The sequence below is a fragment of the Neoarius graeffei genome, chromosome 20 (genome assembly GCF_027579695.1).
Source record: "Neoarius graeffei isolate fNeoGra1 chromosome 20, fNeoGra1.pri, whole genome shotgun sequence".
In the NCBI taxonomy this organism is placed as follows: Eukaryota; Metazoa; Chordata; class Actinopteri; order Siluriformes; family Ariidae; genus Neoarius; species Neoarius graeffei.
Window position 1 is genome coordinate 28,427,586 of NC_083588.1, and position 13,743 is coordinate 28,441,328.

General features: G+C 40.6%; 1 protein-coding gene across 4 annotated transcripts in view; it reads right to left on the minus strand.

The window, feature by feature from the left end:
* cyth1a (cytohesin 1a) overlaps positions 1–13,743 on the minus strand; it is a 200,101-nt gene that overhangs the window by 33,753 nt on the left and 152,605 nt on the right. For 3 of the 4 annotated variants that reach the window (XM_060901459.1, XM_060901460.1, XM_060901461.1), the window contains 2 exons: positions 9,213–9,291; positions 2,415–2,483 (listed from right to left, as the gene is read on the minus strand). In XM_060901459.1, the coding sequence (XP_060757442.1) occupies positions 2,415–2,483; positions 9,213–9,291 (148 nt within the window). The remainder of the gene's footprint in view (positions 1–2,414; positions 2,484–9,212; positions 9,292–13,743) is intronic. The other variant, XM_060901458.1, reaches the window with a different exon arrangement.

The following is a 13,743-nucleotide window of genomic DNA, read 5'->3' on the forward strand; positions in this document are numbered from 1 at the left end:
AATTGGTGAGGTCTGAAATCATGAAGACAGAGGATGACCTGGATCCTCTGCAGTTTGCTTACACTTTGAGGAGTTGAGGATGCCACAGTCACTTTAATGAACCTGCTTCTTAAACATCTTGAGGAAAAGGGAACACATGCAAGGCTTTTATTAATTGATTTTTCATGCTTTTAATACCATTCAACCCCACATTTTAACAGAGAGGCTTTTAGAACAATTTAATCTAAGTTTTAATCTTGTTGGCTGGATTTTAGATTTCTTAAACAGAACACAGAGTGAACAGCACTCTGTCTGATCAGGTCTGTTCCTCCACTGGCTCCCCACAAGGATGCGTTCTGTCACCTCTCTTGTTCATCCTTTACACAAACATATGTCGTAGCAGCAGGGAGGGCATACTTCATTTTAAAGTATGCAGATGACTTCATCATTGTCAGTCTGCTGAAGGACAATGAAACCTGCCACGGTCCAGTCATTCAGGACTTTGTTCAGTGGTGTGACAAAACCATTGTTTTATTAAAAACCAAAAACATGTTAATTGATTTTAGGAAACTCCCCCAGGCAAAGGAACTCACTTTTATAAAGGGTCAGACAGTAGAATGTGTTGAAACATAAGTATCTTGGCACAGTCATTGATAGTAAACTGACTTTTGAGGCAAACTGTGAAGCTGTATATAAAAAGGGGAACCAGTGTCTGTTTTGCCTCAGGAAACTGTCGTCATTTCACACTGACAAAACACTGCTGACCCTGTTTTATCGTGCTTTTATTGAATCGGGTTCATCTTTCTGCTTGGTGTCTTGGTTGGTAATCTGCTGTCTAAAAATAAGAGGTGCCTGAACCAAATAGTGAAGTGGTCCAGTAAGCTGATGGGAGAGATGCAGTTAAATCCAGAATCACTGTACTCCAGACAGGTACAGAGGATATCTGGATTAATTTTAAAGGACACCTCTCACCCACTACATTGTGAGTTCCAGCCTCTCCCATCAGGATGTAGATATAAAGTACCACAATGTAAAACCAAAAGCGTTATAAAAACAGTTTTGTTCCTGCTGTCATAAGCCTTTTTAATAAGTCTTAGCTTCATGTGGGGTTTTGTGTGTTTATGTTTTTGTTTTAATGTTGTGTTTCATGCCACATGTTTATCTTTTTTTAATGTTATGTTTATCACGCTGTGCTTTATGTTAGATGTTTTAAGTGTTGTTTGGCGTGTGTGGAAGAGAAAGTTGACTCACTTCACTACAAAACCTTTACCTTCGGGTATAAATAAAGTTACTTGAAGACTTGAATGTGCATTATTGTGCATTCTTTTCTAATCTAATACAAACTTTTTCCATTACAAGTTATATCAGAAACAACTTGAGTTAAAAGTAGAATCTTATAAATTTCCCAGTATCTGAATTCCAGATGGACTCCATAAGTTGGTGTAAAAACTGATTATCCATGTTAGAGCAAATCCAATGAAGTATCGTCTGAACAATGGAAGCGTATGGTAAAATCTGAACTTTTATATAAAGTTCAAAGAGTTAACATGGACAGTATCAAAATGTCCAATCACAAAATTGCTGCAGCTCTTTTTCTCTTATTAACTTTCTACAAGTTGGCTTGGGAGGCTGTGTGAGTGCTCCCTCTAGTGGAGAGCGCTTAGACTTGCAGAGAGAGGATGAGACGACCTCACCTTGAGATGAGACAAGATGAGACTTCATCTTGCTTACCCCCTTATAAAAAGGTTTATATTCTTCCAGATGTGCAGATGTTTCCAGGCAGGTGTACTGCACAAAAGCATTTAACATTCTATCATGCTCGGTCACTTGTATAAAGTGACAGATATAATATATTGTATGCTGAGCAGGCCCAGCTGACCTCAATTTTGGTTCAGTGTGCCAAGGGGAAAATAGATCCATGTGTTAAATAAGGTTGGAAATTGTGGTTGAATATGTACATTCAGTGACTTTAATCCTCTCGAGAGAAATTATAGTTGGGTTGAGTTTAAGGTAAAAACACCATAGGTGCTATATAGCATGCATATCGTGCCTACACTGATAAACAGAGCTCTTCACCTTCCTATCCTTTTTTGACAGCACATTCCAGGTACTTTGTGCTCAGAATAGTGCTGGTTTTACTCTCAGATTAAACAACTGCACTGGATGGAAAAGCAGCTTTGCGCACAGGAGACAGCATGGAATTAGCAAACAATTAGTTAAACTGCAAAATAACATCTTTCCTATCATTATCACACGTATGATTTTAACTGTATTCCAGGAATCACAGAGACAAGTAGTGTGCCTCTGCAGGCTATACAAACAGAAAATGGCTGTTTATCGAAGCCTATTTAAATTCAAAAACTGTTTGAGTAAGAACGAGGGCCATGTCTTGAGCAACAAGATAACTGCACTTAAAGACCATGAATAAACCTCACCGGCTTCTTATCCTCCACTTCTCGGATACTCAGGTTTTCCAAAGGAATGATTCCTCTGGGTTCTTTGTCCTGTGAGGAGAGGAGTCACTATTAATACATATGGAAGAAATCATGGCCCAAATCAGTGTGAAGTACAGAATATATTAGGCATAGGGGTTTTATGATCTATTTTATGCAAATTTTGTGCGCGCGCACAGGAAAAGAAAAACAAAAAAACCTGCCTAAACTTTCTGCTAAGCTGAGGTGGAAAAAAAACTGATAAAACTAATAAAGGAAATTTGGGATAACTGATGCAAACAGATTTTCCAGATAAATGATTACACATCATGGTTTTAGTTTTCGATTATGATGTGTTGTGGCTCCCTCTTAAGGACTTTTACAGAACACTGGTTGGTGACAGCATATTTTCATTTAGAAAACTGATTAAAATGCAAACCATCTCCATACAGACCTGGGGGTTAAATAAAACAGTGGGGCTGAAAGTAATTTCCTTTATTCAATACAATTTTATTTGCAGAGCAATTTTAATAGACATTATCCAGAAATCCGAATGTAAATGTCGATCCCTAATGAGCAAGCCAGGGGCGACGGTGGCAGGCTAGGAAATTTAAAAAAAAAAATTCCTTGAGGTCCTCAAGGTGTAGAACATGAAATTATTAAAAATAGGATGAGTGTCTCATTTATGCACAGCATAGTGTTTTTGAGAGAAAATTAATATAACTTTACAGTACAAAACTACTTTGCCTTTATGAAGAAGCCTTTGTCACATGCACAATCAAGCACAGTGAAATTCGTCCTCTGCCTTTAACCCATCTGAAGCAGTGAACACATGCACGCACGCGCGCGCACACACGAGCAATGAGAGCACACACATATACCCAGAGGAGTGGGCAGCTATGCTACAACACCCAGGGAGCAGTTGGGGATTAGGTGCCTTGTTCAAGGGCACTTCAGCCCAAGGCTGCCCCATGTTAATCTAACCGCATGTCTTTGAACAAATTATTTACTTCACTATGACTTAAAATGTGTTTTTGCCTCTTTGAGCCTTTAGAGCAAACGTCCTTTAAGATGGTGTTTTTAAAAAAGCAGTTTTCGATAATATATTTCATAATGAAAAATCCTACACTATAGCGTAGTAGCACAGATAAGGCGACTCATTTTAGATTTTTCAGATCATGGATCCGCCGACGGCAGTTAAATACTACCGCTGGAAAAAAAAAGTCTGTGTGTATTTTTATTTGAACCGCCAAAAAGTACAAAAAGAAATGACAAAATTTGGGGGTCACATTTTTCTTGTAACAGCATTGTATCCCCAGTACTAGATCCTATTTGGTCACAAGTAAAAAGGAAAAATCGTAAATACAAACGACAACTTGCGTCGTATATATCCACTTCAGCCAAGTCAGAAAATGAAACTAATTTATGACATTGCATATTCACTTGAATGTTCGATTCAAAATGTTGTAAATTCTATGGGGTGATTTACGACCGCTTTACGACAGTATAAACCTCGTGCTGATCATGGCTGATGCTGACAGCATGGCTTCCGAGCCATCGACTCAACTCTATGTAAGCATAACATGTGGTAAACAAAAATCTTTTCATTGTCTCACCGACCAAAACATGGGCGATTTCGTCTCTCAAGCGTTGAAGATAAACAATGAAAAGATCAAAATGATCTTTGGTTCAGAGAGAAGGTAGCAATTTAACCAGGGCCATGCTGAACATGTCTGCAGTAACGTTAGTTCGAGGTTTTGGCTGCAGGTATCTGACTGGAGAATTAGAAGAGGAAGGTGCTGGAGAGAGTCCTATCGAACGGAGTATCACGAAGGTATCAGCCCTCGATGTGCTAATGAGAGCTCAACGGTCATATGACCACACACCTTCAGAGAAGCAAGTACTGGAATACTAGTCCAGTTTTATATTAGAACACACACACACAAATGTGTTGTGTGCCTACTTAGGATTTGAGCATTCCTAAGAATGGTCATTGGGAATGCCAGGCTAGCACTAGGATTTCAAACTGATTAACCACATTACAGTAAATCAAAACAAGAAATATATTTTTGGCTCATTTGTATTATATTTTTCAAGATTTTCTTTAAGTGGCTGATGGCTAGCGATAGACTCATGAGCATATGTATGGTACTTTTACAGGTATAAATTGATGGGGTATAGAAAAATAGCTCTCATACAGTGGTGCTTGAAAGTTTGTGAACCCTTTAGAATTGTCTATATTTCTGCATAAATAGGACCTAAAACATCATCAGATTTTCACAGAAGTCCTAAAAATAGGTAAAGAGAATCCAGTTAAACAAATAAGACAAAAATATTATACTGGGTCATTTATTTATTGAGGAAAATGATCCAATATTACATATCTGTGAGTGGCAAAAGTATGTGAACCTCGAGGATTAGCAGTTAATTTGAAGGTGAAATTAGAGTCAGGTGTTTTCAATCAATGGGATGACAATCAGGTGTGAGTGGGCACCCTGTTTTATTTAAAGAACAGGGATCTATCAAAGTCTGATCTTCACAACACACATTTGTGGAAGTGCATCATGGCATGAACAAAGGAGATTTCTGAGGACCTCAGAAAAAGCGTTGTTGATGCTCATCAGGCTGGAAAAGGTTACAAAACCATCTCTAAAGAGTTTGGACTCCACCAATCCACAGTCAGACAGATTGTGTACAAATGGAGGAAATTCAAGACCATTGTTACCCTCCCCAGGAGTGGTCAACCAACAAAGATCACTCCAAGAGCAAGGCATGTAATAGTCGGCAAGGTCACAAAGGACCCCAGGGTAACTTCTAAGCAACTGAAGGCCTCTCTCACATTGGCTAATGTTAATGTTCATGAGTCCACCTTCAGGAGAACACTGAACAACAATAGTGTGCATGGCAGGGCTGCAAGGAGAAAGTTACTGCTCTCCAAAAAGAACATTGCTGCTCATCTGCAGTTTGCTAAAGATCACATGGACAAGCCAGAAGGATATTGAAAAATGTTTTGTGGACGGATGAGACCAAAATAGAACTTTTTGGTTTAAATGAGAAGCATTATGTCTGGAGAAAGGAAAACACTGCATTCCAGCATAAGAACCTTATCCCATCTGTGAAACATGGTGGTGGTAGTATCATGGTTTGGGCCTGTTTTGCTGCATCTGGGCCAGGACGGCTTGCCATCATTGATGGAACAATGAATTCTGAATTATACCAGCGAATTCTAAAGGAAAATGTCAGGACATCTGTCCATGAACTGAATCTCAAGAGAAGGTGGGTCATGCAGCAAGACAACGACCCTAAGCACACAAGTCGTTCTACCAAAGAATGGTTAAAGAAGAATAAAGTTAATGTTTTGGAATGGACAAGTCAAAGTCCTGACCTTAATCCAATCGAAATGTTGTGGAAGGACCTGAAGCGAGCAGTTCATGTGAGGAAACCCACCAACATCCCAGAGTTAAAGCTGTTCTGTAGGGAGGAATGGGCTAAAATTCCTCCAAGCCGGTGTGCAGGACTGATCAACAGTTACCGGAAACATTTAGTTGCTGTTATTGCTGCACAAGGGGGTCACACCAGATACTGAAAGCAAAGGTTCACATACTTTTGCCACTCACAGATATGTAATATTGGATCATTTTCCTCAATAAATAAATGACCCAGTATAATATTTTTGTCTCATTTGTTTAACTGGGTTCTCTTTATCTACTTTGAGGATTTGTGTGAAAATCTGATGATGGTTTAGGTCATATTTATGCAGAAATATAGAAAATTCTAAAGGGTTCACAAACTTTCAAGCACCACTGTATATGTGGATCAATGTTTTTGAGATCAGACAAGTACATGTATCTGTGGTACAAGAGATCTCTTGCTGTGTGATTTTAAAAAACATTGAAACTGATTTTTTGAAGGTGTTCGTTTAAAAAATATAAATATACTATTCATGATAAATATTGATATGTAGGAAAACAGAAATTGGACAATATGGTCAGGTAGGTTTATTTTTTCTTGTATTGGTGAAAGTAGCATTTCTATTTTGTGCTGGTAGCATGCAAGCTTGCCTGTAGATAGAATGAACTGATAATTTAGATTTTTTTATTTCCATATAGAATTATGTGAACACGTATTTTACTCAAACAAATACATGATATAATGATAGGGCCATAAGTGATGTGATATATATACAACCCCAATTCCAAAAAAGTTGGGACAAAGTACAAATTGTAAATAAAAACGGAATGCAATAATTTACAAATCTCAAAAACTGATATTGTATTCACAATAGAACATAGACAACATATCAAATGTCGAAAGTGAGACATTTTGAAATTTCATGCCAAATATTGGCTCATTTGAAATTTTATGACAGCAACACATCTCAAAAAAGTTGGGACAGGGGCAATAAGAGGCTGGAAAAGTTAAAGGTACAAAAAAGGAACAGCTGGAGGACCAAATTGCAACTCATTAGGTCAATTGGCAATAGGTCATTAACATGACTGGGTATAAAAAGAGCATCTTGGAGTGGCAGCGGCTCTCAGAAGTAAAGATGGGAAGAGGATCACCAATCCCCCTAATTCTGCGCTGACAAATAGTGGAGCAATATCAGAAAGGAGTTCGACAGTGTAAAATTGCAAATAGTTTGAACATATCATCTACAGTGCATAATATCATCAAAAGATTCAGAGAATCTGGAAGAATCTCTGTGCGCAAGGGTCAAGGCCGGAAAACCATACTGGGTGCCCGTGATCTTCAGGCCCTTAGACGGGACTGCATCACATCACACTGCCAGCTAAAACTCTATAGTTCAAAGAAGAATCTGGATCTAAACACGATCCAGAAGCGCAGACGTCTTCTTTGGGCCAAGGCTCATTTAAAATGGACTGTGGCAAAGTGGAAAACTGTTCTGTGGTCAGACGAATCAAAATTTGAAGTTCTTTATGGAAATCAGGGGCGCCGTGCCATTCGGACTAAAGAGAAGGACGACCCAAGTTGTTATCAGCGCTCAGTTCAGAAGCCTGCATCTCTGATGGTATGGGGTTGCATTAGTGCGTGTGGCATGGGCAGCTTACACATCTGGAAAGACACCATCAATGCTGAAAGGTATATCCAGGTTCTAGAGCAACATATGCTCCCATCCAGATGACGTCTCTTTCAGGGAAGACCTTGCATTTTCCAACATGACAATGCCAAACCACATCCTGCATCAATTACAGCATCATGGCTGCGTAGAAAAAGGGTCCGGGTACTGAACTGGCCAGCCTGCAGTCCAGATCTTTCACCCATAGAAAACATTTGGCGCATCATAAAACAGAAGATACGACAAAAAAGACCTAAGACAGTTGAGCAACTAGAATCCTACATTAGACAAGAATGGGTTAACATTTCTATCCCTAAACTTGAGCAACTTGTCTCCTCAGTCCCCAGACGTTTACAGACTGTTGTAAAGAGAAAAAGGGATGTCTCACAGTGGTAAACATGGCCTTGTCCCAACTTTTTTGAGATGTGTTGTTGTCATGAAATTTAAAATCACCTAATTTTTCTCTTTAAATGATACATTTTCTCAGTTTAAACATTTGATATGCCATCCATGTTCTATTCTGAATAAAATATGGAATTTTGAAACTTCCACATCATTGCATTCCGTTTTTATTTACAATTTGTACTTTGTCCCAACTTTTTTGGAATCGGGGTTGTATCCCCTATTATCATTTATGGCCCTGGGCCATAAATGATAATAGGATATACATCTATCCTATTATCATTTATTTATATATATATATATATATATATATATATATATATATATATATATATATATAAATAAAAATTATGGCATGCCGTTCAGGAAATTATTCTTTGAACATATGGAATGAAACCCTGAATATATGGAATGAACCTTTGAATATATGGAATGAATCCCCGAATATATTGATTGAATCCCCGAATGAAACCCTGAATATAATGAATGAACCTTTGAATATACTGAATGAAACTTTGAACATATGGAATGAAACCTGGCTGACGTCACGAAGGCACTGCCACCGTCCTGCAGCAAAAATGAGTCAGTCGGCTCGGGATTTGGTCGCGGCTATTTTAAACAATAAAGACATTGTTAACACTCTGGCGAATGCTTGTGGTTTTATTCGTGTTTACTTCTTTTATGTGCAACGAAGCTACGGTGACAAAGTCATTTCCCTCGTGGATCATATTTGTATAACGGTATTTTCTGTATATAAAACTAATCTGTAAATTTTGTTTGTCGAGTTTTACAGCGTTTCTCAATATACTCTAATACTCTCCTTTGAGTCAGAGTTTTTCTTGGGACCTGTCGTCTATCTGCCGAGCTGTGGGAGCGGGGGCAGAATACAAAGTTTCATTCCATATATTCAGGGTTTCATTCCATATATTCAAAGTTTCATTCAATATATTCAGGGTTTCATTCAATATATTCAAAGATTCATTTCCTGAACAGCATGCCATAAAAATATTTTAAATATATATACACATACACACACACACACAATTATCATTTATGGCCCTATCATTATATCAGATGTATTTGTTTGAGTAAAATACGTCTTCACATAATTTTCTATGGAAATAAAAAAATCCAAGATTTTCTTGACCATGACCTATGGTCAAGAAACACACCTTCAGAGAAGTAAGTACTCAAGAGACAGACACACACACACACATTTTTATTTTGACCGACATTATCAGAAATATGTTGAAAAAATCTGTGAACCTAAAAATAAAAAATGGGTGGCCTAAAGGAATATCAAGATACATAAGTGCACTTACTGTAGTGTATTCAAAGTAGTAAAGGCAGTTATCGGTGAGAATAAACCATCGCCTCTTCCAGGTTTTGACACGTCCTCCTGTGAAACGGAAGAGGTGCGGGTTAGTTTAATCACTGTACTGTGTAACAAGGGAACCTCAGAGCACCCAGCATTTGAAGAGTGGAGCAGCCAGCAAGCAAGACAGACAGATGAGCAGGCAATGACAGCATTTCTATATCTCCATTTCCCCATTATCCCCCAAGTACAACATTCCTTCTCAACCCTGGTCCACAGTCTCTGTAGAATCTGGCCTTCAGTAACACCTCTGATCCCGGCTAACTCTCAGCTACTGACATTACGGCAAAGTGGGGTTTAGAATCCAGCACAGTTTGGTCATGTCCGTATTTAAAAAATACCTGATTCTACTCACTAATGCAACTGAATTATCAAGATTTAAGAAGGTGTTTGAGCAGGACATCACCAAACTGTCTTGTCCCTTTCAGATGATGAAAGAAGTTACTCCACCATAGACACATGCTGGAATTGCAGACTGCATAATGCTACACTATATTAAGCTTTGAACTAAAGCTCATGAAACTGAATTGCTAATCCTCAATCAACAGAGAAACAAAACTACATCTTTTGCTCCATGTGAATGGAGCCATAAAACTCGTGTAAATCTGGCTGCAAATCAGACAAGCAACAAGTCATTCATAAACTCTAATAGATTAGCATAGTTACATCACCCATCTCACCTTTGTCATTGCCATACCATACCACAGACTGATGTATATATTAAATGCAACCCTAAAAACACAAAATTGTGTTTTGTGGGTTGCTGATCAGCTGATGCAAGTCTGTCAGTTCAATTTAAAATGTAAATTAAAATAACAAAATTCAGCAACCCAGGGGACTAACAATCGATACTGGGATAACAACAATGGTCAGAGACACTAGTCAACACAATCACAAGGTAAAATATGCTGCTCGTTAATATGACATCATCATCTGTGGATTTCCTTCTAGTTGAATGCAAGAGGTTCAAAACTGTCAGTTGGGGTTCAGGGTTTAGATCACAGTGATCTGGAGCTCAGCTCTCAGCCTCTAAGAATAGAGGGTTAAAAAATAATATGAGGGAAATCCTCCTCTATAGTATATATACACAAACAAATATAGAGGCACTCATGATTGTCAGTATGAGTGTTGAAAACTGCAGCACTGAACAAACGACAAACATGGCTGCTCAAGACTACAACGCCTATGAACCACAGCACCCCCAGTCACCGGATTATTGAACACAGCTGAAGTGCATCTGTAATCAGCACAATGCTACTTAAAACACCTCGCACTAAAGCACTCTTTGCGGAGTATCGTCCTGAGTTCTCCAGTTCATACCAAGCCTTATCTTCCTGACTGCTTACCGTTATTCTGATTCTTGCTACTCTTTCCCATCGATTCTTCCTGCCTAGTCCACGTTGTCCTTTTCGCCAATCGACCGACCCTCACCTGTCCACAACCACGATTCTTGTTTCATGATTTGGCTTCATGACTGTTTGTTCCCCGCTCTCCTCTGCAATGACATCAGTAAGTACCTGCGCCCTGACAGGATACTTCACCTAAAATGGATGTAGCCGAGGAGGCAAAACAAACCGCACTTAATGCTCAGGGAAGTTTGTTGGGAGAACATCAACAGATGCTTGCAGACCTCAACGCACAGATGGCACAACTTATAGCTGTTATGTCGCAGACCCTCCTACCATGCCCTGAGACATCTCCCAGCACCACAGCTCCACTCCCCATCCCAGAAAGATTCACCAGCAATGCCCACACCTGAAGAGGTTTTCTGCTTCAATGCGCTATGTATTTCTCCTCTTTACCTAATCTCTCTGATGAACATAAAATTGCAAAAGTTTCTCTCCTTTCTCACTGGTAAAGCGCTACAGTGGGCAAGCGCCGTATGGCTCAGACCACACGACTTCCTATGAGCGGTTCCTTGAGTTATTCACGCAGGTCTTCGACCATGAACCAGAAGGAATCAAGGTAGGAGAGATCCTTCTTAACATGAAGCAGGGCTCACAGAGTGTCACTGAGTATGCTTTGGACTTCAGAACAGTGGCAGCGGCAAGTGGGTGGAACGAACCAGCACTCAAGGCTGTGTTTTGCCAAGGTCTCCGTTCTGAGGTACTGAATGAGTTGGCATGTAAGGATGAAACGCTAACCTTAGACTCTCATTAATCTAGTGATCTGACTGGACCACATGTTGACCAGTCGACACTCTCTGAAGGAGACCTCCATGCCAGTTCAGCCTACCGAGGAATCTACACCAATGGAGGTTTCAAACACGCATGTAAAGCGCTCAGAACGTGAAAGGCAGTGAAGGGAAGGTCTCTGCTTTTACTTTGGGAGTCTGGAACACCAAATTCGCCAGTGCCTTATTTGCCCGCCTCGTTCCAACCCAGTAGAAGTCTCGACATGAGCGGTGAGTCCTGAAAGAAAGTTTAACGCTCATTTGTTTAAAGTGCCAGTGTTGTTATGGTTGCAGTCAGCCACACACATTATATCCGCCTTTACTGACTCGGGGCAGAGGGGAATTTCATCAGCAGTATGATCGTCAAGAAATATGACTTCCCTACCAGCCCTCTGCAGAGTCCACTCAGCATCCAAGCAGTCGATGGAGGGGAAGGCTTTGTTACCACCCAAACTGCTCCCATTCACATCCAGGTGGGGGTGCTCCATTCAGAACACATATCCCTCTAGGTCACTAATACCATACTTCATGACATCATTCTTGGCCATCCCTGGCTGCAACTGCCTGACCCACTGATCTCATGGCATAATATGGAAATTCTTCAATGGTCTCCCACATGTTTTCAGAACTTTGTCACATCCACACCTGTGCATTTCATTTACATCAGGAGAGAGTCCTCAACCAAGTTCCATAGTTCAAATTCCAGAATGTTACCAAGACCTACAGGAAGTCTTTAGCAAGGGGAAGGCTTATGGGCTACTGCCCCACCGACCATATGATTGTTCCATAGACCTCCTACCAGGTATGTCACCCCTGCGGGGCCAAATCTACCCTCTCTCTCTGAAGGAGGCAGCCACCATGGAGGAATACATCCAAGAGGCCCTTAACCAGGGTTATATTCATCCATCCAAGTCTCTAGCTTCAGCAGGCTGCTTCTTTGTGGAGAAACGAGGAGGCGGGCTCCGGCCCTGCGTAGATTACAGAGGTCTCAATCAAGTTACAATCAAGTACACCATCCTCTTCCTCTTATTCCGTCTGCCCTAGAACAGCTTCGTTCTGCCAGGATATTTTCCAAGCTCGACCTATGCAGTATCTATTACTTAATCAGAATTAAGAAAGGCGATAAATAGAAGATGGCATTCAGCACAACTACCAGCCATTTTGAGTACCGGGTAATGCCGTATGGCCTTGCTTCAGCACCCAGTTTATTCCAGTGCCTGATCAACGACGTATTAAGGGATATGCTAGGAAGGTACATGATTGCATACATCGATGATATCCTAATCCACTCTCCTGATGAGAAGATCCACATGGAACATGTCAGAGCAGTTCTCTAACGCCTCCTAGCGAACTACCTTTACATCAAAGCAGAGAAGTGCGAATTTCACTGTAAACAGATTTCCCTCCTGAGATATATAATAAGTTCTGAGGGAGTTAGCATGGACTCCTCCAAGGTTAGTGCAATCACATCTTGGCCAGTTCCCATGTCTATTAAGGAGCTTCAAAGGTTTCTGGGCTTTGCTAACTTCTATCGTCGCTTCATCAGAGGCTTCAGCACTATCACGACCCCACTAACAGTCTTGCTCAAGAAGGGACCTAAGAAGCTTCAGTGGAACCCGTCTGCAGAAGAGGCCTTCAATCGTCTTAAGAATAAATTCACATCGGATCCAGTTCTACAACATTCCGACCCAGCCAAGCCCTTCACAGTGGAGGTTGACAAATCTGACACGGGAGTGGGAGGAGTCTTCTCAACGTAGTGGCGAGAGACAAAAACTTCATCCTGTGGCATTCTTTTCTAAGAAACTCACTGCTGCAGAGAAAAACTATGATGCCAGGAACTGTGAACTACTAGCCATCGAACTTGCTCTTGAGGAGTGGAGACACTGGCTAGAGGGGGCCACTCACCCCTTCATAATCCTCACTGACCACAGGAATCTGGAGTATCTTAAGAAGGCTAAAACACTTAAACCGCACCAGGCCAGATGGGCACGCTTTCACATGGTTCAACTTCATCTCATTTTGTCCAGGCTCCAAGAACTCAAAGGCAGATGCCCTGTCCCGCACCTTCGCTTCAGACTATCAGGATCCCACCACCCACCCAATTCTCCCCTCCAAGTGCTTTCTGCAGTCCATTACATGGGACTTAGATCAGCAGAACGCAACCCAAGACTCTTCCAGTTAGTCTTCCATCGGGTTTTCTTTACATACCCAAGCATCGCTGTGGGTGACTCATCACTTGGGCACATACATCTTCCGCCACAGGACACCCTGGAAGCCATCAGACTCATCAAATGCTTAAGAACAA